The sequence below is a fragment of the Frankliniella occidentalis genome, unplaced genomic scaffold, assembly GCF_000697945.3.
Source record: "Frankliniella occidentalis isolate FOCC.00 unplaced genomic scaffold, Focc_3.1 Scaffold10, whole genome shotgun sequence".
In the NCBI taxonomy this organism is placed as follows: Eukaryota; Metazoa; Arthropoda; class Insecta; order Thysanoptera; family Thripidae; genus Frankliniella; species Frankliniella occidentalis.
The window spans coordinates 1,961,355-1,983,464 of NW_026267140.1; the positions used below are offsets into that span (position 1 = coordinate 1,961,355).

The window sequence follows — 22,110 nt, forward strand, 5'->3', positions numbered from 1 at the left end:
TAGGGGGACGCGGGTAGCGGGCTGCCCGCCCATGCGCCCGCTCAGCTGCTGGGCGCTGACTGGATGGACTCCCTGCCGCCGGCGCTTCTGGATGCTGCCTTTCCTTCGTCCAGATCATGCGGGCCGGGAACGGGTCAAGGTGGGATTTCCCGGGCATCTCTCCCGGCGCCGGCCGGCGAATGCAAATGCTGGGTCGTCCCACCGCCCCCCTGTGCGTACACGGGCCGCCAGCCGCCGCCGCCGCAGCGGAAGTGCCGCCACCTCGGCCCGGCCGCCCGGCCCGCTGCCCAACATTCCTACCGTTATATAATATGCCCCGTGCGACAAAGTCGTCGTCGTCGTCACCATCTTCTGCCCGCTTTATTAGCGACAGTAGTGGCTGCGGGTGGACGCGCGCCCTCGTGCAGTTTGAGTGCTGTTCGTGTCCACCGCCTCCACCGCCCGGGACGTAAATCAAGTCGTCCGCCGTCCCGCGCGCGGGAGCTAACCGGAGGAGGAGAGGATACGGCAGGCGTGAGCCGGCGCCGTGAGGTGGACACGGACCTGCTGCACCTTGGGGGCGTGTGTGCCCCCCCCCCTCCCCATCCCCTCCCTCAGCTGCACCTCGGCGGCTATGACTCACCGCAGCCCCGCCGGGCGCGAGGTGCGACACATTCATGCACAAGCGTTCAGTTGTACGCTATCGGTGGTTGTTAGTGGATGGGCGGCAGCCGGGGAGCGGGGCGGGGGGCGTGGGGAAGGACCGAATGCCGGGGCGCCCTATCCCAACTCTTCTCCGCTTGACTGGCGCTCTCTAGGTCCGGCCCGGTCCGGCCCGGTCCGGCTCGAGGCGGCTACGCACACTCGCAGTGTCACGGTGGGGTGGCTTTGCTTGGCGGGGCGGGGAGGGGAAGAGCAGCCGCCACACTCCACGAGTGTCAAGCACCTTGTGACTTTGAGGCGGCCCCACGTTCATCACATAGATGCGCCTCGTGCGAGCAACCGACGGTGTCGATCAAGAGAGCGAAGGGTGCGCGCGGTCCTGTATCTTCCGGCAGGATACAGGACGTCGGTAGAAGACTCGCCTAGGCAATAGCAAGCAAGAGACTAGAAGCTGGACCGATTCAAATGATTTAACAGCGCAGACCGGGGAGTTATTTTGTTGTTTGATGATTGCTTTTTTTCACCCGCCGCCAGAACGTGGCTAGAATGTCCACGTTAATTGATACTGTTCTGATTGGGTTCTGGATTTTTATGTCCGGCCATCAGTGACTATGTAGTAAAACACACGTACTCTACTCACATGAAACCGCAGCTCTTAAGAACCTCTCTAACTCCTCTGTACTATACGTGCTCCTTCACTCGAATCCACGGTGGGAATTCGCCGAGGAATTCGCTCTTGATCTTGAAGGGAGCGAACAAGCAAAGCAGACCCTTTCGCCGCGCTCTCGCCCTTCCAACTGTCCGCGCGAGCCAACACGTGAGAAGGTGGTCTAGATGGAGAGCGCCGCCCTGGTGGGCCGGGCTGGGCGGCCGGGCTGGGCGGCCGGGCCGCGGCGTGACAGCCGTAGCCGTACGAACAGCACGCTCAGCACACGCGCTGCAAAGAGGCACTGCGGCGGTGGCACTGCGGCGTGCGGGGCGGGCGCGGGGCGGCCGCCTGGCCGTGCGACGACCTCGACAGATTGGCTGAAGCGGGTTAAGCGTGCTCAATGCTGCTCGGGGCAGCCTGCAGACATCCTGATTAAGGCCCGGGCCGCGGATCGGTCGTCGGGACGAGTGCGAGTCGTCCTCTCCGTCCTTCCCCGCCCCGGCATTGCGCCCACCGGTCGCCCCCACGATTGTTGCAGCGGTCGCAGCGCGACGGAGCCCCGCGAGGCCCGCGGACCCCCCCGTGGGGGGGCAGGCGGCCCCCATGTTCGCCACCCTGGTGCCGCTGCTGGCACGGGGCCTGGCGTCGTGGGGGTGCAGACCGTGCGCGCGTCTGCGGCCGGCGTCAGCTGGGCCCGCTGGGGCGCAGCCGAGGCAGCGGGGGCTGGGGCGGGGGATGGCCTGCAAGCCGCCCGCAAACACCTGCAGCGTGAGTGGAACAGGCACCCCGATCAGCTGAGAATGCGAGACCAAAACAATGCTCGAGCTTGGGGGGGAGGGGGGGGAGAAAGGGGGGGGGACATGTGAAGTGAGTTTGCGTCGGGAACTATACAGGCCCCGGCCCCACCGTCGTTCACGGTCGTGCCGTGCTCGTGCTGTGACGAGGAGCGCGTCATGGAGTTCATGCAAAGGACTTTCTACCGCGAGGAGCCCGTCCTGGTGGCAGCGGGGCTTGCCGAGTGCCCGCCGCAGGTGCGTGTCCGGCCCCTACGAGGGCTCCCCCCGGCTGTGCCCGGATCGGCTCGAGACTGCGACTCCTTCACGGGCTCCGACCAGGTGCTGCTGGACCACACGCGGGCCTCCTTCCGGGAGGGGCTGTCCCTGATGGCCGTGCTGCAGGGCAGTGCCGGCGGCCAGGGCGACATCTGCGGGGTGGCCGTCAACAGCATCGTGGCGCCCGGGGACGCCTGCAAGCTGCGGCAGCAGGCCGGTGAGGGAACAAGCAGGCGGGCGCAGCACGGGCGCATAGCCCTGCCACTCTCGACGCCCACCCCTGTCTCCAGAACAGGCCGACTGCCCGGCCACGCGCCGCGTGCTGGAGCTGTGGTCCTTGATGCTGGAGCGTCCAGAGATCTGGAGCGGCCAGGACCCGGAGGGCTGCTGCATGCTGGAGTTGCGGGAGCTGGCCACGGACCAGGCGGTGCGCGGCCTCGGGGTGGGGCTGCAGCTCGCCCTGGCCGCGAGGGAGGTGGCCGCCGACGTCGGAGCGCCCGCGTACAAGATAGACTGCACCAGTCAGTACAGGTGCGGGGGCCACAGGAACGTAAGAGATCCTCCGGAAAGTACGTCACTTTTTCTCGGAATCCTTCGGTAAATTACGAGATCTCGGCGCCCGCGAGACTCGGGGTAGGCCGCCCCGCAGTACACGAATGCCCATCAGGCAAGATTTTGCCTACCTACCAGGCGTTATGAGAGCTTGCAGCAGAGACTGAACTTGACGGACGTACTTTCTGGATGATCCCTACGGAAGGGGTGTCCTGGACAATGAGGAAATGTCGCTGGTGGCAATATGGTGGTCACCATCCATGTCTTGCTTGATGCCCCGTGACGTTGTTGGCTACTGTGCCGACAGAGTCCCTTACCGACACTGATGCTGCCGCACAAACATTGAGCCGATGAAACAGTTCCTTCCTCTCCGCTCCCATCCTGGCGTGCTCACACTATCATGCCGCTGACGGCGCTTTGTCTTCAACCGTCTCGAATAATGTAACACTCTTTCGAACGAGTGCCAAAAATAAACAGTTGAAAAAGTATCGGCGACGCGCCCGACGACGCGGCAATAAGTAGCAGCTCATTGCGGGAGGGCGTTGCCGAATGGAACCTGCGTCACGTGCGCGTCGCTTTGGGGGGAGGGGGGGCGGGCGGTAATTACTCCGGTTCCCCGATGAAAGGCTGCACACCGGCGGCGCTTTGGGCGCGACGGATCCGAGCGGCAGCGCGAGTACAGCGGAGTGACGCGGCGGGTGCATGGCGGGAGCGAACATACTCTGGATCGCCATCATCGCTGTCAGTTTACGATCGTCAGGCGATCGTAACGACCCGGGCCGCATCTCATAATTTCAGTGCGGCTCTGCTTTTTGCAAGCGGTGCGGCGGTGGGCGTTGGCGCCTCCCGCCCCTTCCTTCCCCCCTTCCCCGCCCGATGGAGCGCGCCTGGAGTCACGACTGGAGTTTCTGCCGGCAAATATAAATGGCGACTGATCGCGCCACGCGGAGGCACGGTTGCCCTGAGAAAAGAAACACCGGTCGCAAAACGTTTTTGAGGGAAACTAAATAAGCGCGTCAACCATCATCATGTTTCATGATTGTTTCAGTGGCAAAATTGCGGAAAAGCTCGGGATGAAGAAGGTGTTCTCGTTGAAGTACGCTGACTTTCTTGACTCCGACGGCAAACCCCTGTTCCAGCCACCGTGTCCGCACGTGGAGGCAAGTTAAAAGTAAAGGGCTATGTCTCCTTTGGAATTTAGGGGAAACGGAAGTGCAATTATCTATGCTAATTTGGTAATTGTTTAACAGGCCGCGGTCTACGTTCAGAGCATGTCGAAGGATTGTCAGCATAAGTTTGGAGGCGAACTGTAAGCGACAACTTTGTAGGTAAGGATTTCGTTTAGTTCAGCTTTTCTCGAGTCCTCCTAGGAGGAATTCCCTCCGCCCGGACGTTGCTTTGGCCTTCGGCTCGTTCTTTTTGGAACTTTTCGTTTCGATAACACGGGGCTTAATCGATTCGCCCGCAGAACGATGAGGCAGCAGCGCTCATCGCCCAGGAGCAAGACCATCACCAGGATCTCACAAAAACACCTTCGCCTCGAGATTTGGGACGCCGATGGATCTAGGTCTGAGCACAATGAAACTATTAAATTTCGTTTTGGTGCTCGGCTGTTTAAAATGGGTTCTTCTTTCCTTGTCTAGGGCCGAAAGTGACAGGGTCAGCTAGAAGCACCATTGCGTGCTCCAGTCTCTGTCCGTATGACCCCCCCCCCCCCAGTCTCCCCATTTCTCACATACGACAGTGGCAGACTAGACATCCCAGCCTCCCCTCCTTTTCCCCTCTTTTTCCTCAGTACGGACCTTGCATCGCATTTTCCAGGGCCTGGAGCCACGGGTCGCAGCACACCCACCGGTGCCTTGGGGCGCGCTTGGGAGTCGCCGGGACATTTGACTGTCGCCTCCTTGCGTAACGCGGCGCTTGTCCGAATGGTCTGTTGGCCCCATGACTTAACCAATCGACGACCAATTATATTCCGGCTGGGCAGTTCCGCCTGCAGGCGTGTGGTCTTTTCCACCCACGCCGCCGAGTCGCTTCTCTTCCATGATCGGCACATTTACGGAGTGGCGCGCGTCCTCCAGTCATCGCCTGGAGGCTGACGGCCGAGTCAGTTCCCCGTGGAAAGGGCCACGCCCCACGCCATTGTAGAATTAGTTCCTCTCGACGTCTTCCGATTTTTCCGCAGCGGCGTTTGCGTCGGCAGCGGCAGGCAGGGGTGGGTGTGACTTGTCCCGCAGCGCCGCGGCGCCCGCGTGCGTGGGTCAGGGTGTGGTGGACTTCCCTCACTGGGATTGCCCGCATCAGCGGGAAATCCTCAGCCAGCCATACGCATGGCGCCCCATCTCTGTGCACGCTGAAAATTGTTCCTTCCTGTCTAAGGACCGTCAGAACGATTCAAGGACGCCCCATGCAATTTTCCCTATCCGGTCCTTGAATCCTTCCGATGGTCCTTGGATATCAAGGAACAGTTTTCACCGTAGTGTGTGTGTCACAGTGTGTTTAAAACTTTGGAGCTCTTTAGTCCAGATCAGTCCGCCGTCAACTCAAAAACGCAGGGAAAGTGAGAAGTATCCACGCACAAACTGCAGGCAGGGTCGAGTCCCTGCGCTGGTGTCCGATGAGGTGAACGAACCGCCGCAACGAGCACATCGTATCGGTTCGGCAGCAGCAGTCCTGTCGCGGCTCACCTTCGCCGCGACCTCGAAGAGGCTCGTATTGTGGGGGCTCGCGAAGCGCGCAGCGGATGCACAAATTTTTATTTGCAAGTCCACCTTCATTAGTCTCATCCTTCGGCGCGCTCCTTATCTCGGGGGCGGCCGGTCCCCGGCGGCGATGCGGCCAAGCCCCTGGCGTGTCCCCCGTAGCAGCACCCGCGACCGCAGAGCGAACCAGGAGCAATAAATGATGAGCGAGTAATGCAACGAAAGTCAGCGCGTCGTCGCTGTCGAGGCGTGCATGACAAAAGGAGCGCAGCACTATCAAAACCCAATCGCTCACTCGCTCGCGCGCGCGGCGAGACTCCAGTTGAGCAGGGATTTATCGTACGTCGCGAAGCGACGGACATCCGGTTCGCCTGGAGCGCTGTTGCAACTCCGGTGGGCATGTCGAAGCCTGAAGAAGAAGAAACATGTACAATTTGAGAGTAAAACTCTCACGACTTCTTTTCCCTTCCTACTACTTCGTAATACTCAATGGGGTGAAAATTGATTCACGCTTTTGACACCAACTTCCCATTTCATCCTTCCTAACTCGTTCCGTTCTTCCCTCTACAATTGCGTCCAGATACGTGGGTGTCTGTCCTATGCTGTTGGATGGCTGAGGCACCCCAAACATCCACATGTTAAAATTCAAATCGGTGAATGGTGGGGTGACGCCGATCGGCTGGCGGTGTGATCGAGCGGACTCGGATCTTATCGAACATATCGGCAGCCCCCCCCCCCCCTCGGCTTGGCACTGGAAAATGCAACCCTGTTCATGCGAAGTGGCAACGAAATCTGCAGTAAGAGTATGGCATGGACTACATTTTCTATATTGTGTCCACACATTTAAGTTTGTCAGCTTCGATCTTGAGTGAATGTGAATGCGTCTTATGTTCGACCTTCTAGAGATGGAAAATTAATTATTTGTACAAAGAAAATTAAAATAAAAAAAAAATGGGAGGGATCCAACACAAATTCTAGTATATGTAGCTTTTATGAGCCATTTTCACTTAAAATTAACAAAGTAACAAAAAACATACAATGTTTTGCACAAAAATTAAAATCACAATTACACAATCATTTCAAATGTCACTTGGCAAATCATCTTTTCTAACTGAGAAAACCCTACATATCAAGCTTCCTTTTTTTCGCGAAAGGATGAAGGCCACTAAATTTATAGAATGCAGCAAGGAAGTTCCAGTCTTTTGATGTCTGACTCCTCTTCCCACCCTTCATTTGAAATAACAACTATTCCACCTCTGAAACTGCAGAGTAAGAGGGTTCATATCTATCACATTTTAAAAATAAATAGCTTACAATAAGATTAGGCTACAGCAATATAAAAAAGTCTGTACAGATACAGTTAACAAACTTAACAGATAATTATTTTTGGTGAGTTGGTGAGTACACATTTTTGTCACCATCAAATTACAAGACAATCCAGGGAGTTGACATTTTGTTTTCTGAGAGATGTTATCATTTGAGTTTGAAATTATCAAAAAGAAATATGCAGTTAAACATTTTGAAATGAAAATTCAAACAGAATTTGTGCACTAATGTATAGGGGCAGTCCTCCCAACTACCCTTCTAAAAGCTTTTAAAATTGATAAATCTAGTACACTTTATAAAGTATATTCGTACTATCTCAATCCTCTACCAAAGCTCAACACTTAACATCTAAGTACAGTATATTACATAGGTAGATAGATGTTTATTTGTATAAAATAATCAAGACTAGCATGTTGTCCAAAAACACATTAACATAAACTACAAAAGAGAAAATACAAATAAAATAATGAAAGAGATCAACATTTGTAAAACACTGTCGTAAAAGAAATGCTAGTACAATCTGTAAACATTTCAGTAGCAACAACCACTGATGTATATCATTACTTCTCTATTTGAAGTCAATTTTATACACGAATTTTTATCAGTCTTTTAAGTTGTGTATTGGATTTCACAAAAGGACAGCAACTGTTGTGCTATGAACTTGAAATTGTAGGAGCTTCAAGTGATTCAAAAGAGGAAATTTTCATTTTTAAAATAAAATTGGGAAAGGAAAGTGTTTGAGACTTTCAATTTGTTGAAAGATTTGTTTTTCCTATTGCTTAGCATGAGTTCTTCTGTGCAGATACATTTCATGTTTGGTCTGGAAAATTAACTTGCAAGAGCACTCATACCCACTATGACACACAGTGTGCATTATACTTGTGTGGATTCGTAAAGATGCTGCATCACGGTACATCTTCCCACAGATGGAACATGGACGAGCTTCATAGAAAGCAAGAGGGCTTTCACTGCCACCGTCTCCATTGGCTGCTGTAAAGCAAAAAGAGAAATACCGTAATTGATTTCTATGCTGATTTGTTCTGAATAAATCCCTCCTGTAAGAGATCACGAGTACTTATCATCAACCTGAGAAATGAAAAGCATTGTTTAAGTTCACAAGATAACAAACAATCAAGGTCCACCAAGAATATTTATTTCTATCATATTTTGAAGAGCTTAGTCAGTTTTAATAAATTAATAACTGCATTCTTCCAACCTAAAACAAGACTTTGTTACTCTTCAAATAAATAATGTAAAAGTCAATGGGAGAACAGAAAGTATTCTCCATTGAATGTTCTCAACTTAAGGTTGTATGGAATAGGAGTTACTACTTTTTATATAAATTTCAGAACAATAAACTACTGTACTTCCCATAGAATTATAAAATGCAAAAAGTGCTACCCTTGTAAGGTTACTAAATACCCCATACTGATAACATTTAGATATTGCATATTTACATTAACATTGGCAGAAAAAATAAAGTGGCTGGAAATATAATAACTGAGTGACAAAAAGCTTCTAAAATATACTAGGAAGGAATTCATTCAAAAGACAAGGAGAGCTAAATACAAATACCTATGTAGTTTGATTAAACTTAACTTCAGGTATTTAAAAAAAAGTTAAATGCTTAAGTTAAATATAAGAAAGGCACAAATTTCTACAAATTGATCACAAATTGATAATAGTTGTGACTACAGAAAAGATGTAAAATAAATTCTAAATTTTGTACTGATTGGACATTTAAACCTGAAACTTACTCTGACTTCAGATTCTCAGCCATCGATGCTAGATACTCTGCTGCAGATAATGGAGTTGATCTAGATGCTTCCCCTGCTGACACCAAACCTGAGGTTTAAGTTCAGGTTTATTTGGTATAGAATTTAACTGATTGTATAAATTTAACATTTTTTGATATTTCAAGTAAAGGTGGGGTGCTCTTAAATCTGAATCACCACATTACAGTCAACGACTTAAGTTTCTCAATGCGTGGATCAGTTTGGAGCTATCAAATAACAATACTTACGAGACAAATTAGGTGCATTAAGAGGAGCAGATGGATGCATCATTGCCATGTGAGTGCGTAAAGTTGTAGAATCTCGACACAATTTACTACAAACAGGACAGGGCCGAGGCTCATGGAATGAAAGCTTACGTTGTGATGACCCAAAGGTATTATCTGCAATTTACAATGTAAAGAAATATGTATACAATTATTTTAAAATATTTATAAAGTAGATTGTAAAATATGAAACCTCACTTTGATTTGCTCGTTTTGCCAAACTAAGCATGAATGCCGTTGCCTTTCCAATTCGATCATGAACAGCTGGATCAAATGGAGAGGTAGATGAAATACCGCCTTGCTGTAGGTATGTGTCTGTATCAACAGTCTCATCAGCTTCTGGGTTTTGATACTCTAATTCTAAAGCTTCTGTGGGATTATCTATGGCTAAATCCAGATCAACTGCTTCTTGTTTTAGTTGAAATCCTCCGTCTCCCTAGAGTAAAATGAAATAGTTAGCTTAATTAATGGTCTTTTCAGTAGTTTTTCTCAATGTTAATAACCTGGAAAAATAATTTTAAAATTGAAAGACTTTTTGGTAACTAGAATTGTAACTAACCATCTGATTACTTATACTGCTGTTATCATCTGGTTTTGAATTGCTTGATTCTGCATTGTTAATTTCAGCCTCTAGAGAACACGAATGAGAGGAGCCCAGTGTGCTGACAGGCGACTGCGCTAACAGTTTGGCCAAAGTGTTTGGAGGAGATAATGAGCGTCGAGACATCTCTCCTAGTGCTTCATTTGTAACATCCTCAGTAAAATTTTGTCTTGAGGTGGTACTAGTAGTAAGCAAGGTTTGAGCCAAAATGCTCTGCAATGCTGGTACAGGTCGAGCCTTCTTATTGGATGATGGTGATTCAGACCTTTGTCTCTTCTGATTTATGTGAAGCTGATGATCACTTTCAGATTTACTAGCAATTTCAGACTTAACACTTTCTAGGTCCTCAAGATCTTCTAGAGTTTCCTAAGATCATAGAGAAGATTGTATTTTAACAGACAAATATAAAATTATAAATTACGAAGTAGAATTATACTTACCCCAGATGCTAGGCCCCTAACACCTAACATTTTAGCTGCTTCTAGTAAAGGTTCAATTTGTTCTTGCTCAACAGTCACTCTGCCACAATACATAAACTCCATCAAACACCGCAATTCCTTCATTGCCACATCTTTTAAAATGATGATTGGGTGGGGACAAGGGTTTTCCTGACATAAAAGAAGATGTAGGGCATTAGGTTCTCACAAAACCAAATGGCAAAATTCCAAAGAGAACAAAGATAGGAAAAAAATATTAAAAATTGGAGGGCTATACCTTCAGTAAATGTTTGAGATGAGTGCTGCAAGCTGAGACAACTACTTTGTGAGCCTGTATTGACTGTCCCTCACATGCTACAGTCATGTCAACGAAATCCTGATCACCGTATGAAGATTCAAGAGATTGTAGAACAGTTTCTCGATGACTTCCCCAGCGGAGGCTCAGGGAGATTTTTTCATCCGGTTTGGACATCTTTTTGTGATCAGACATCTGAAAAAATTAGAATTTTCATAATTAACAGTATTTACTTAATGAGAAAATTTTGGGGAAAATAGGTGAGGGTTTGAACAGGGAATGAAATAGTGTCAATTAACTTGATCCATAACCATTCAACCAGAGAACCAGAAATGAAGGTGTTGATAGCAAGTAAATAAGGAACAGAAATAGTGTAGAAATGTACAATAAAAAGGGCAGGAGTTGAAAGGGAACAATGTTAATTAAGATTTTCGAAAGAATTAGGTAAGTTAATAAGAGTAGCCAGCAGTATTTAAGAAAGGGACGACCAGAAAGCAAACTTTAGGCCTCTATTTTCTACAAACCTTTTAACGAGAGAGATTAAAAATAACTTGGAATCAAATCGCAATATAAAATTGCATATCAGGCACGGAATATTATGAAAACATTGAAGACAAATACAGCAGACATACAACAACAGGGAAGAATGGAAGTTTGGTGTGCTGACTTCAAATAACACTCATCGGCTTATATGCAGGTGTGCGAGTTCTTACATTCTTCTTCTTCCTTCACAACCAAAGCATAACTTACGAATTTTGAGGAAGGAGGGAAATGCTTGTGATTCAAGAATAGACGATTTGGGCTACCTCTGGATAAGAAGAAGTCAGGAAGAAATCTACAAGCATCGTGTCTGCTAGCCCTATCTCTCCCATGGGCGGCCATATTGGACGGCCATGATGCTTGTCGGCATTTTTGCTTGATTTCTTCTTATCCAGAGGTAGCCCAAATCGTCTATTAAGTTTACCATGATTTTGTGAACCCTGTCGTCTGTATGTGTGTGAGGCGTATTCAAGATACGCGTTCTGTGACTATAAGTGAGGCGCACTGCCGTTACTGATCAAAATCTAATCGTGGTTTCATCGCAATAACTCAGAGCATAGCGTGCTGCCGCCTGCAAGATCTTCCAAGCAGCCGGGTGTGCAATTTAGTATGCAGTCATGCAATCTGACCAAGCTCCATGCAATGCCACGGGCCGTGTTGAGTTTCCAGCTTCTATCACAAGCTGCCTCAGAGATCAGCGCGATGAGGCGTCTCCTTTGTTAGGAGGAATTTTCGCAGGTAATGTGCTTTTAGAGGTTATGAACGACCCAGAGTTGTATTGTAGCACTGGTGTATTTAAACTTTGTCACTCATTTGGACTGTCCAGATTCAAAGTTGGCGTGGCTGAGCAAAGGGCCCCTTCTTGAAATTGTTAACATAGCAGATGGAGCTAAAATTGCTGCTTGGAATTTTGGTGCTGTTGTGAGAGATTTTAAGACGAAGGTTTGTATTCATCTCATCATGAGATTGTACAAAACAATTTAAACTGACGTGCAATCTTAATTTGTGCATATTTCCTATTCCTTTTGCAGGTAACATGTGTCACAGAGCTACCACACCTGTCAGCCTCTGGGACGCCTGGGCAGGTGGGCCAGGTTTTGGTGGGGCTAGAATGCGAATTGACAGGTGGCATGGTTTGTCTTTTCAATCTTGCTGGCTCTCGTGTTCTTCGAGCTATCAATACACCTTCCAAAGTCACTGCACTCAATATCGTAGGCCTTGGTGGAGAGCCTGTCGTAGCATACAATGAATGTCTTAAAAGTATGTCAGGTATTGCTGCCATCGGTACCAATGATGGTCAGATTCTTCTAATTGATTTGCGAAGAAATGAATGTGATGAAGGTAATAATTTAATCTTCTACTTGTGATTTTGATTTCACAGTTGTTTTATTTAGTGTTCTAAATTTCACTCTCCCTCCACATTCAGCTCTCTGTCTTGGTCCATCTAATAATTGGGAAAGCATTAGGGATGAACTGCGGTCTTGTGGTTTGATCCCACTGAAAATGATGAATAGAAATCTAATGGAAGAGTACCCGGACGATCATGTTTTCATTCATTTAAATGGTATGTGTCAACAAAGGTTAATTAATTTTGTTTTGGTGATTTATGTTACTAATTTTTAATTCTCAATTTGCAGCATATGAGTGTCATACTTTCTAATGTATACTTGAATGTTATTCTTTTCTCTTTCATAAATTTATCTAATATGTATTGTTTAATTTACAGAGAAGTATTTCTTGAAGCACCAGAGGCTGTTTGTCCAGCTACCAGCAAGAGATGGGAGTGGTTTTTTACCTGAAAATCCATCAGTCACATCTTTACTCTATGTGCCACAACTCGCTAGTTTGTGTATAGGATTTGCTTTTGGATCATTTCAAATATGGTCCTTACAGTCATTATCGCTGGTGTAAGTAGATATAATTCAATAATCTTCGTACTGTATATTTCATTCTACTCAACTACTCGAGGTATTTTTTCATTTATATTTTCCATTTCTTTTAAAAAATAGCTATGTTTTACCATTCAATGAACCAAATCCCGTTGTGCAACTTGCATTCCAAGAAGCTTGTGATGACCCTAATGCTTATTGCTACCTTTGGACTGTCAGAGGAGGCCTAGACCCTAAAGCTGCTAATGATCTAGACTATCCTGTCCAAGTTTTTGGTCCTCCAGCAGCAACAATGTTTTCACTGTGTTATGATGAAAAGGTGTGGCATGCCAACTATGGTCACCTTTATAAAGTAAGTTGACTCATGTGTATTATACTGAATGATTCATTTGCAAGTAATTTACATGTTTGTTAATGTATACATGTTTGTTTCACAGAACTTTATGATGTGTTCCACGGGCTTTGAATATGACTTGAGTGGGGGAAAAGAAACTGTTGGGGGGCGCCTCATTTCTCTCAATTCTGTTAGCCGTGGCATGCAGGGATCTAATATCGTCCAGACTCCTTCTGATGATGGCAGTAAGTTGTTTTTCCCCTTTGATATCTAATAGTTTCTACTGAGTGGTGCTACTAAAACCAATTTCAATTTTTAAGGTGCTCTAGGTCCACCTTCTAATGGAATAAGTCTGTGTTTAATGGTCTGGGAAACTTGGGGACCTTCTGGCCCCTCTAGCTCAGTCAATCCTGTCAATACACACATGACACTATTTGATATAAATCAATGGTAAGTTTAAGTATTTTTTCCTTTTACCAGTTTTCCTCCATTCCGTTATTTCTTCTGAGAAGTATGTATCACTTTGTTTTGTTTCATTTCTGTTTGACTACTAGGTATGTGGACCAAATGCCATCTCACTTATCCCAACGTGGGGGTACATCGAGAAACAAGCCAATCGCAAGTTATGTTGTTTCCTATGACATTGGTAAATTAATAAACTCTAGTGGCGGAGCACTTCTTGATGTACGAGTGAATCCTTCCTCTATGATACAATTTTCATCAGTCCAAAATGTTGAGGAATTTTCAAGACCATCTTCTCTTACATTTGGTGTGTTTCTTTAAATATCTAACTTTCATTTCAGTATTTTTTGTTTTGTATTGACGTTTTGAATTCTTAATTGTTCCATTTGTACCATTTTAGTCTCTGAAGTCTTGATGGAAAGACAAGTTGTGCACTTGAAACACCCAGGAGTACAGCAAGCAATGTTGGCTGACCTTGTGTCTACTGGGCCTGGTGCTTTAATGACCCCAACTAATATTTTCCATGAATGTCTGGTCCTTGGTTTGCGTCCTCTTCTAATGGATGTATCAAGTTCTATGAATGTACCAATTGTAAGTTAAAGTTACTTTACTTTTCAGAGGTGTTTGTGTTTAATTTCTGTGTGATAAATGACCCTTGTCTTTTGTTCGGCTGAGTAAAAATATAGGGTCAAATTACCACAGCATTTCTTATTTTTTAATGAATTGCTTAATTTGCAGGATGAGCAACGTACGTTTGTGTTATGTGTGGCTTTGGAACAACGATTAGGGAGATTCGTCTGTCGCTGTGCACGTGAGTGGGCTGATGGGCGCCTCTCAGCTGCTGGCTGCACTCTCGGTTGGCTGCTGTCTGTGGCCTGGAACCGTGCCGCTGTTCTGAAGCAAATGGCTATACGCATTTGTGCTCAATTGTTTGATCATTCAGGAGAGAAACTTGACAACATTGCTCAAAAACAGTTGCATCATATTGTGGGGATTTTCCACCTCCTTGAAACACTCTTTGAGAGTGTTGTTCAAAACAAGTGGCACTTGGCTTTAAATGGTAACAAATTTGTTAATAATATGTGTAAAAATTTTAGTACTGTAGTTTTTAAATAAGTCTCTGCGCATTTATTTCAGAGTGGCCTCAAATCAAGTTACAGAATGATGCTTTGAAACTAGAATGTCAGTACTATGATATTCTTCAATGGTTAATTGATGTTGAATTGTTGCCTGAGGGATTAAACCCTGTGGTTCCATACCCAGCCCAAGACATAGCAAGCTTTTACCAATCAAGGTAAGAGGATACAATTTTTATTGGGGTAAATCTAAGTTAACTTTAGACAAGGAGTCCCAAACTCAAATGTAACTGGTTTTTACATTTCAATTCCAGACGGTCAGAATTTCAAAGGCTTGTTCAACAACAGGGTGAAGAAAATGACATGGAAGAGGATTTGCTTTTAATAGATGGTCTTCTGAAATACCAGCCTGGTGGTGCTAATGTTTTTGCAGAATGGGAACGGGATGCTGGGGGCAGTGCTGGTCCAGGGGCTGGCCAGTACCCACCAACCTCCATGCAAGCACTATTAAGAACTTTTCTTGTGAAAGATGTGGCACTGGAAGTTAAACACAGTGTTTTGATTTATGTGTTAATGGACTTGGCTAATATTTTGGACAATGAACAATATCAAGCAACGCTTCAGAATTTTATGAAATTCCCGGCAGCTTTCAGTATGTCTGTTGGGATTATGAGACTAACCCAAGCATTTTGGCATCTTGATCACAAGGAATTTGACACTGCTCTTGACATGCTATTGGATCCTTTGGTGTCAGTTCGAGATATTGTCCCTTGGCAGCATCGCTGCATAATTCGTGTACTGACTTTACAAGGTCAGGCGTGTATGGCTCTTCGGTATGTAAGAGCACGGCGTCCGCCTCTTCAAGACCAAACTGATATTAAGCTTCACCTTGATTTGTTACTTGTGAATGACCTAATCAATGAAGCCTTTATGTATCAACGTAATCATCGTTCCGACTTTAATTCAGAAATCCTGTTAAAACAATTTTTTCAAGGTAGTATATTTATAATCTATCTTAAAACATTATGTCAGACATCTTATTTTGAGTTCTACAAATCATATTTTTCATGCAGGTTGTGAGGTGAGGAATCATTTAAGGACAGTGCTGCAGTTTTCTCTGGATGATGATGAAGAAATTGCATTCTCCAAGTATCTTGAAACTTCAAAACATCCTGCAGCTGATGACCTTAGAGTGCTATATTTACTGAAACGATCCAGGTAGTTGCTCAATATGTCATTTTGTATTCATTCTTGTTTATTTTGTTGTAAAATCACGTGAATTATGTACTTTTATGTTTCCAGGTATGTGGAGGCACTGGATGTGAACCAAGACCTAAGGAAAAAAGGACGGTCAGGAGGCACAAGGGATGTTGTTGTAAATGGGTTTTACAAAACCTTGCCATCAGTTACTAGAAAACTTGCTGCTCACTGTGCTCAGCAACAACATAAATTGAAGTCGTGGTCTCAAGGTATTAAATCTCACGTCTTGCAGCTTTGACCATATCTTTTGTTTTACATTTTTTTGTTTTTTTTAAATCTAACTCTCTGTGAAAAATTTCAGTTGAAAAACCCACCCCACTCTTTGTGAATCCTAAGATTGGTTCCCCACAAATGCGTTATAAATCATCTTTACTTGAAACTGCAGTGGAAAGAAGCCGTGAAACCTGGGCTAAACTTGTGAATCGTATTCCTCCAATGATATCGGAAGTTGAGTCAACTCCATTTTTGTGCACTCCTAGAACTAAAGTTTTACCTCATCCAAAGTAAGTTTACCCTGATTGTACTGTCATCTTCCAGTTTACTATCTAGGGTTGCCAAGTACAGAAAGTGCCCGGGAAAATAATTAGTAAGATATAAGGGGAAAATTGGTTTTAAAGGTTTATCTGCCTGATCTGCCTTTGGATACCCACATTTTCTTGGCTATGGATTGACTTATTAATGTTATTGTAGTCTTTCTTCAATGAATTTATCTTTTGCGGAGCTCCTTGATTTTTTATCTTAATGTATTCAGAGGAAAGGCAGGAAATTTGTCTTTTCTGTTTGTGTGCTCCTTGAGAATTGTCCATGTCTGATTTATATTTTCCTTTAAAGACCTGCTACACAAATTCAGAAGACTGAGCCAAGAGGAATTGATCGGAAAAGAGTGCGTGAGGAAGATGATGAAAGTATGGACATAGGAAACCTTAAACGCAGCAGATTTCAAAAGCTGGAAACTGTTCTTGCTGAGCTTCAACAGCAGCAGCAACAGGAGCAACAAAAGTCTGTTCATAGGTGAGAAATCTAGTCTAGGCTCATACTCATATGTTTAAATTCTTGAATGGTTTACCTTGGATTTTTATTGTCTTTTAAATGGTACCAGCTGCATAGTGTTGATCTAACTTGTCTCTTAATCGTGGTAGGTATTCAACCTACTCATGCACAGATACCTTGTCCCTCTTAAACACTCCTGTGGTTCAGCGGCGCTCTCCCAGTACTAGAGCCAAATTGCAACAGCAATTAATAGCATGTAGCCCTGGACACAAAGCTGCTACACCTCAATCTATTATCAAGGTATCTCATTACTATTGCAATCAAAACAGGTAGTATCATTATACGGCATCTTTATGTGTTAATGAATAATTCCTGCAGGTGCGCCAATCGTCTGGCTCATCGAAGTCTGAGTCACCCAGACGTGTTTTTATCAAAGACACTTTGAGTGAGCATGAGCTCACGGAAGAGGAAAGTGAACAGGAGCAATCTAGAAATACAAACAAAGGAGAATCTGAAACTGACTCTGAACCAGGAGACAATGAAGAGGAAGAAGGTCCTGTTGGTGTTACGGCTAGAAGAATTATTGACTTTGATTCCGATATTTCTTCAGACTTATCTCATTCACAGAGCTCTCTCGAATCCCAATCTCCCTCCTCTCTTACTTCATCACTGAAGCAGCCATCTGATAAAAGTTTATCGAGAATGGTTGTGTAAGTACTGTTCTTTTCTTTCTTTGGTTTCCAGGATTATTTGTTTTGTCTCCAAACCTTGTTGTTGTTGATTTCTTAATTCAAATTTTCTGTGCCATCGCAGATTATCAGAAGCTCGGAAAGCAGGAAGACCCACAGTCACATTTGGGAAAGGATCAGTTTGTGTGTATGATCAAGATGAACCTGTTGATGCAGAGCTAGCAGTTCATGATGAAAGTAGTAACGACACTGTAGACCAGGAGCAAAGCAAAGAGGAAAACACTACTGAATATCAAGACAAAGAAGAGATGGTTGATGAGGACTCTCAGCAATCCAATGAGGAACAGCCCATAGATGTACAGACTTCAGCTGAAGTGAAATTTAGGTAAGTTTTCTGAATAAGTTAAATAATCTCAATTTTCAGTGAAGCTATGTATCAACAATTAATCAATTAATCAATCAAATTTTACATTCCAAACAGGTCTTTCCGTTTGGACACATCAGGTATTGGTTCTATGAATTCATCAGAGTTTCAATCAGATTTGTCAAGGACAGATGAGAGTGATGTTTTTCATAGTGCTGAGAGCAGTGCTCAAGGAACCATATCATCCCCCAATTTCCGAAAAAATCTTGCGAGGCCCTCTTTGAAAGAAATAACCCGCCGGGTCTCTGGTACCAAAAGAACGCAACATGATGTTGAGGAAGATGACAGTAATGAAGACAACGAAGATGATGAAAATCCTCCACCGATTTTCAAATCAGCGCGGTTGGAAGAGGGTACCTCTGAATTGCATGGCAAAATGGAAGTAGGCTCCCTGGCAGCAGCCTCCTCCAATACATCTGGAACACAGCCCTCAGTTAACTTAAAGAGGCCTTCAATAAGAAATGCACCCCGTGTTAGTGTTGGACTTCCTATTAGTTCTGCTGCTCAGTCTTGTAGTGCCATTTCAGACACATCCAATCTTTCTGAGCTGTTTTCTGCAGAGTCAGTTTGTTATAATGAAAGTGCAAGTTTAACAATGATTGACAACGAGACATTTCAAGAGGCACATGTTCAAGTTAATCATTCAAAAGTTAATGAGATTGATGACGGCAAAGATAGGACTGATACCATATCTTCCTCTTCTACAAAACATGAGTCAATTGAAGTTGTTGAGCTGGATGACAACAGCTACGAAGGTAATCAAGAATTTCATACAAAGCACGCAAAGGATCAAGAAAATAGAGAAAAGGAAAATGAAGTTGAAGTTCAAGCAATGGACGATGATACAGAAGATACCAGTAAAGATGTTTTAATCGGTGAAGACTCAGACTCTGAAGATAAAATACTTATCACTGATGACAGCAACATTTTCAGGACAAGTCACATAGGTTAGTAGATATTCAAATTATCAAAATTTCACTAAAATATTTGTGTTTCTATCTTTTTCCTGGACTAACATGTGTTTCTTTCATTTCTCAATAATTAGATAACATTGATTCTAGTTCTGAATGTGAAAGTGAATCAACCGATAGCCAACATTACTCAGATACTAGCCCTCAGATTTCAGATGTGTCTGAGTTATCTAACAAAGATGTTGTTGAAGCAGAAAATGAAGGAACTGGTCTAGATGAAGCTGTCCCTGAAATGAATAAGATTATTCCAGGCTCTTCAAGTGTGAGTGATAGAGATTGTCACCTAGATGAAGGCTATTTTGTTGATTCAGGGGATCTGAAGGGCGGAAAATTATCTGTGTCAACGTCCGCTGGAAATACGAACGTGGATGAAGTTGTTGTTGAGGAAATGGACGTCCAGTCTGAGCTTTCAGTCACTACTCTTTCCGACAACACAAAACTGCTTTCCTCAAAAATTTCAGGCGGTAAGACATGATACAGTGTTTCCTTAATAAACTTTTGCCATTTAAAAGATTCTAAGCTTTTGCTCATCTTAAAATGTGTTTTATTACTACTATTCCAGATAATAAGATCAAAGAACCGACCGATGAGGTGAATTCATCAAGCAAAATGGCCGATGTTGAACATGACGACATGCCAAAACTAAGACTTGATGCTGCAGTCTCTAATGAAAATATATGGGAATCACCTTTAGGCGAGGTTCAAGTTGAGTCTTCAGTATGTGAACCTGTTGAGTGTGATAGTCAGATTCTAGAACCTGAGTTATCAAAGCATTCTTCAGAAGCAATTTCTTCTAGTCACACTCCAGCTCCTGAAGGTCAGCCTAATGCTGCTTTAGAGTCTTTCAAGGATACCATTGAGGAATCTGCTCCTATTCCCAGTGGGACAAAAGGTAGATCCCGTAAATCCTCTGTTAGTTCTACAAGATCAGAGACCTTTGACGAGGACTTATCCAGCCGGAGAGTTACTAGGTCTCAACTTAAATCACAGATCATGGATGAAAGCTTTGAGTCAGTAAATAGTGCTCAAGTAAATCTAAACGAAACTCTTGTAGATGCTTGTGCATCAGGTGATGCTGAAGATGTTGTACCTATTGTGAAAAAGAGAACAAGAAAAGGTTCTGTGAGTTCTCAAGATGGTCAGAGTGAGAACACGAAGCAAGCCCGTACCCGAAGTAGTTCTATGAGTTCTGTTCCTAATGAAAGTGGAGAAGCGAAACCTTCTGAGAAGTTTCGGCGAAGACGTACATCTGTGTCTTCACAGGGATCTGCAGTTGGAAATGAGAGTAAAACGGCTCTTGACAAACTTTCCAAAATAAATGAAGAATCTTCATCAGATAAAACCGTGGAAGTCAATAAAAATGATGATGGGAGTGAATTAAAGTCAGTGCATTCTGAGAGTCCATTGCCCAAACCCAAAGATAGAGGTCAAAGAAAGCGCCGAACTTCTGATGTTAGTAATGTCAGTAATGAGGGAGATAAAAGTACTACAGCTAAGGACAGTTTTTCAACAAATTCAACCGCCATGGAAACCTATGAAACAAGTAGAAGGCTAACCAGACACCAACGTGCTATGCTAGCCAGAAGCTTAGAAATGAATTCTACTCATGCCTCCTTTAGCAGACCTATTCAACATTCTGAGGAGGATGGAGATGAGCAAGTATCTGATGATGACAGAATGTCACTCATCAGTGTTAGATCATCTCAACGCCTGCGTGATAAACGCCAGCAAGAGGCTCTCGACTCCCCAAGTTCTACTGCATCTACTCTTTTAAATCCTGCTCTGACCCCTAACATGCCGAGACGGCGCCGTCAATCTAGTAGTGATGGTAAGTCAGATCTTGAAACAATTTGAATTAGAAACTTTCAAACGTAGTCATATTTTATGTGAAATGTAACACATTTGTTTTTCAAAAATATTTTTACAGTGTCCGAGTTGAATAGAGACGTTTCGCCCGTGAGCTCTGTGCGAAGGCAAAGATCTTTTCAACCACCAGGAACTCCTTCAAGTTTGCGAAGCACTCCTACTCGACGATCTGCTCGTCTCAGTGCAGCTCACGGCAATACTCAGCAAGTCAGTTACTCACCTTTCATTTTCGTATTCCTGATGGTTTTAAAGTCTCTTGCTTATTAATTTAATTCGTTTTTAGAGTGAGGATGGTGATAATCAGTCTATTGCTTCTCTGAGCCCTTCATCTGTAACATCTGGGAGGAGAAGCGTGACACGAAGAGCAGGACGCCGTCTAAGTGTATCATCTGAAGCTCAAAGTGAACAGTTTGCTTTTGCTTCACCCCAAATTGAGCATTCCGACCACAAAGAAAATCCAGGTACTTGCACTAAATGTCAAATACCATTTGAAGTAGGTTTGTTTTAGATTTTGAATGCTACAGTAGTTCCTATTTTCATTTATCAAGGTGTTTGTATTCCAGATACAGATTTGAGTGAGGCTTTTTCGTTCTCGCCTCCTAAAACAGTTGCTACCCCAAGCAAAGTACAGGCTTCACCCAGTACACTGACTCCAAGTAAAACAACTCCAAACAAAGGGAAAGTCTCTAGCACAGAGTCGAGTGCGTCAGCTTCAAAGAGGAACACTCGTCAATCCAGGGCAACTGCGCTGCAAACCATTACAGAAGAGTCATCAACAAGCAAAGTCAGCATTGAAGAGACAGTTACTGCAAGCCCCAGGAGGAAGTGAGTCTTTACTGTTTTTTGGTTTCACGTGTGAAGTATTTTTAGTCAATAGATATGACTTAAATAGCTCAATAGTCGGAAAAAATAATAATTTGTTTCAGTGTTGGCCGCCCCAGCTGGTTCTTCATTGAGCCCAATGAAGATGTGCAAAGAAAACTGAGAGGGGCCCGAGGACACGAAAGTCTTCATCCTCAGGAAATAAGAAAGGTTACCTCTCTGCATATCCAAGTCGAACAAGGAAGTTTTCTTCTGGTCGAATCCCTCAAATTAGTGACAGTGAAGAAAGCAGTGATGAAGAGCAAGAGGTCAAATCAACTAGCACAACTCGTACTACAGCAGCAAAGCAAAGGAAATAAAACTGTAATGGTTGTTTTTTAAGAATGTGGAACTGCCTATTATGTTACAATTACATTTTTTGGACTTCCTCTATTGAGGGTGTAAATCGTTAATAGATGACATACAGTAATGT

At 44.6% G+C, this 22,110-nt stretch overlaps 3 protein-coding genes across 6 annotated transcripts in view; 2 read left to right on the top strand and 1 right to left on the bottom strand.

Moving 5' to 3' along the window:
- Positions 1–1,847: 1,847 nt before the first annotated feature.
- Positions 1,848–5,264, top strand: LOC113209795 (arylalkylamine N-acetyltransferase 1-like). Of its 2 annotated transcripts, XR_003303591.2 has the most exons (8): positions 1,848–2,059; positions 2,185–2,322; positions 2,407–2,560; positions 2,634–2,874; positions 3,944–4,055; positions 4,146–4,223; positions 4,364–4,462; positions 4,717–5,264. XR_003303591.2 is itself a non-coding variant. In XM_026427490.2 (7 exons), exons 1-6 carry the CDS (start codon positions 1,895–1,897, stop codon positions 4,206–4,208), a joined length of 873 nt encoding a protein of 290 aa, XP_026283275.1. In that variant the 5' UTR covers positions 1,848–1,894; the 3' UTR covers positions 4,209–4,223; positions 4,364–4,664. The 2 variants fall into 2 exon arrangements, 1 of the variants encoding a protein (XP_026283275.1); XM_026427490.2 differs by lacking the exon at positions 4,717–5,264 and having other exon boundaries at positions 4,364–4,664.
- Positions 5,265–6,569: 1,305 nt separating this feature from the next.
- On the bottom strand, positions 6,570–10,999 carry LOC113209790 (broad-complex core protein isoforms 1/2/3/4/5-like). Of its 3 annotated transcripts, none has more exons than XM_052277552.1 (8): positions 10,840–10,999; positions 10,298–10,510; positions 10,024–10,191; positions 9,542–9,949; positions 9,181–9,418; positions 8,947–9,099; positions 8,681–8,753; positions 7,742–7,913 (listed from the first exon to the last, which is right to left on the bottom strand). In XM_052277552.1, the coding sequence occupies exons 2-8, from the start codon at positions 10,508–10,510 to the stop codon at positions 7,889–7,891; spliced, it is 1,278 nt and encodes a 425-aa protein (XP_052133512.1). In that variant the 5' UTR covers positions 10,840–10,999; the 3' UTR covers positions 7,742–7,888. The 3 variants fall into 3 exon arrangements, with proteins under 3 accessions (XP_052133510.1, XP_052133512.1, XP_052133511.1); XM_052277551.1 differs by having other exon boundaries at positions 8,681–8,768; XM_052277550.1 differs by lacking the exon at positions 8,681–8,753 and having other exon boundaries at positions 6,570–7,913.
- Positions 11,000–11,110: 111 nt separating this feature from the next.
- Positions 11,111–22,110, top strand: part of LOC113209792 (protein ELYS) — a gene marked incomplete in the record, with an annotated part of 18,456 nt that continues 7,456 nt past the window's right edge. Inside the window, 27 exon segments of the mRNA XM_052277548.1 lie at positions 11,111–11,593; positions 11,682–11,797; positions 11,887–12,196; positions 12,282–12,419; positions 12,582–12,762; positions 12,865–13,096; positions 13,182–13,323; positions 13,399–13,528; positions 13,633–13,847; positions 13,941–14,131; positions 14,279–14,600; positions 14,678–14,834; positions 14,931–15,610; positions 15,690–15,834; positions 15,919–16,085; positions 16,178–16,379; positions 16,708–16,887; positions 17,016–17,166; positions 17,245–17,576; positions 17,680–17,940; positions 18,037–18,926; positions 19,025–19,414; positions 19,513–20,778; positions 20,878–21,023; positions 21,100–21,277; positions 21,365–21,641; positions 21,743–21,785. Of these exon segments, the coding sequence (XP_052133508.1) occupies positions 11,473–11,593; positions 11,682–11,797; positions 11,887–12,196; positions 12,282–12,419; positions 12,582–12,762; positions 12,865–13,096; positions 13,182–13,323; positions 13,399–13,528; positions 13,633–13,847; positions 13,941–14,131; positions 14,279–14,600; positions 14,678–14,834; positions 14,931–15,610; positions 15,690–15,834; positions 15,919–16,085; positions 16,178–16,379; positions 16,708–16,887; positions 17,016–17,166; positions 17,245–17,576; positions 17,680–17,940; positions 18,037–18,926; positions 19,025–19,414; positions 19,513–20,778; positions 20,878–21,023; positions 21,100–21,277; positions 21,365–21,641; positions 21,743–21,785 (7,563 nt within the window).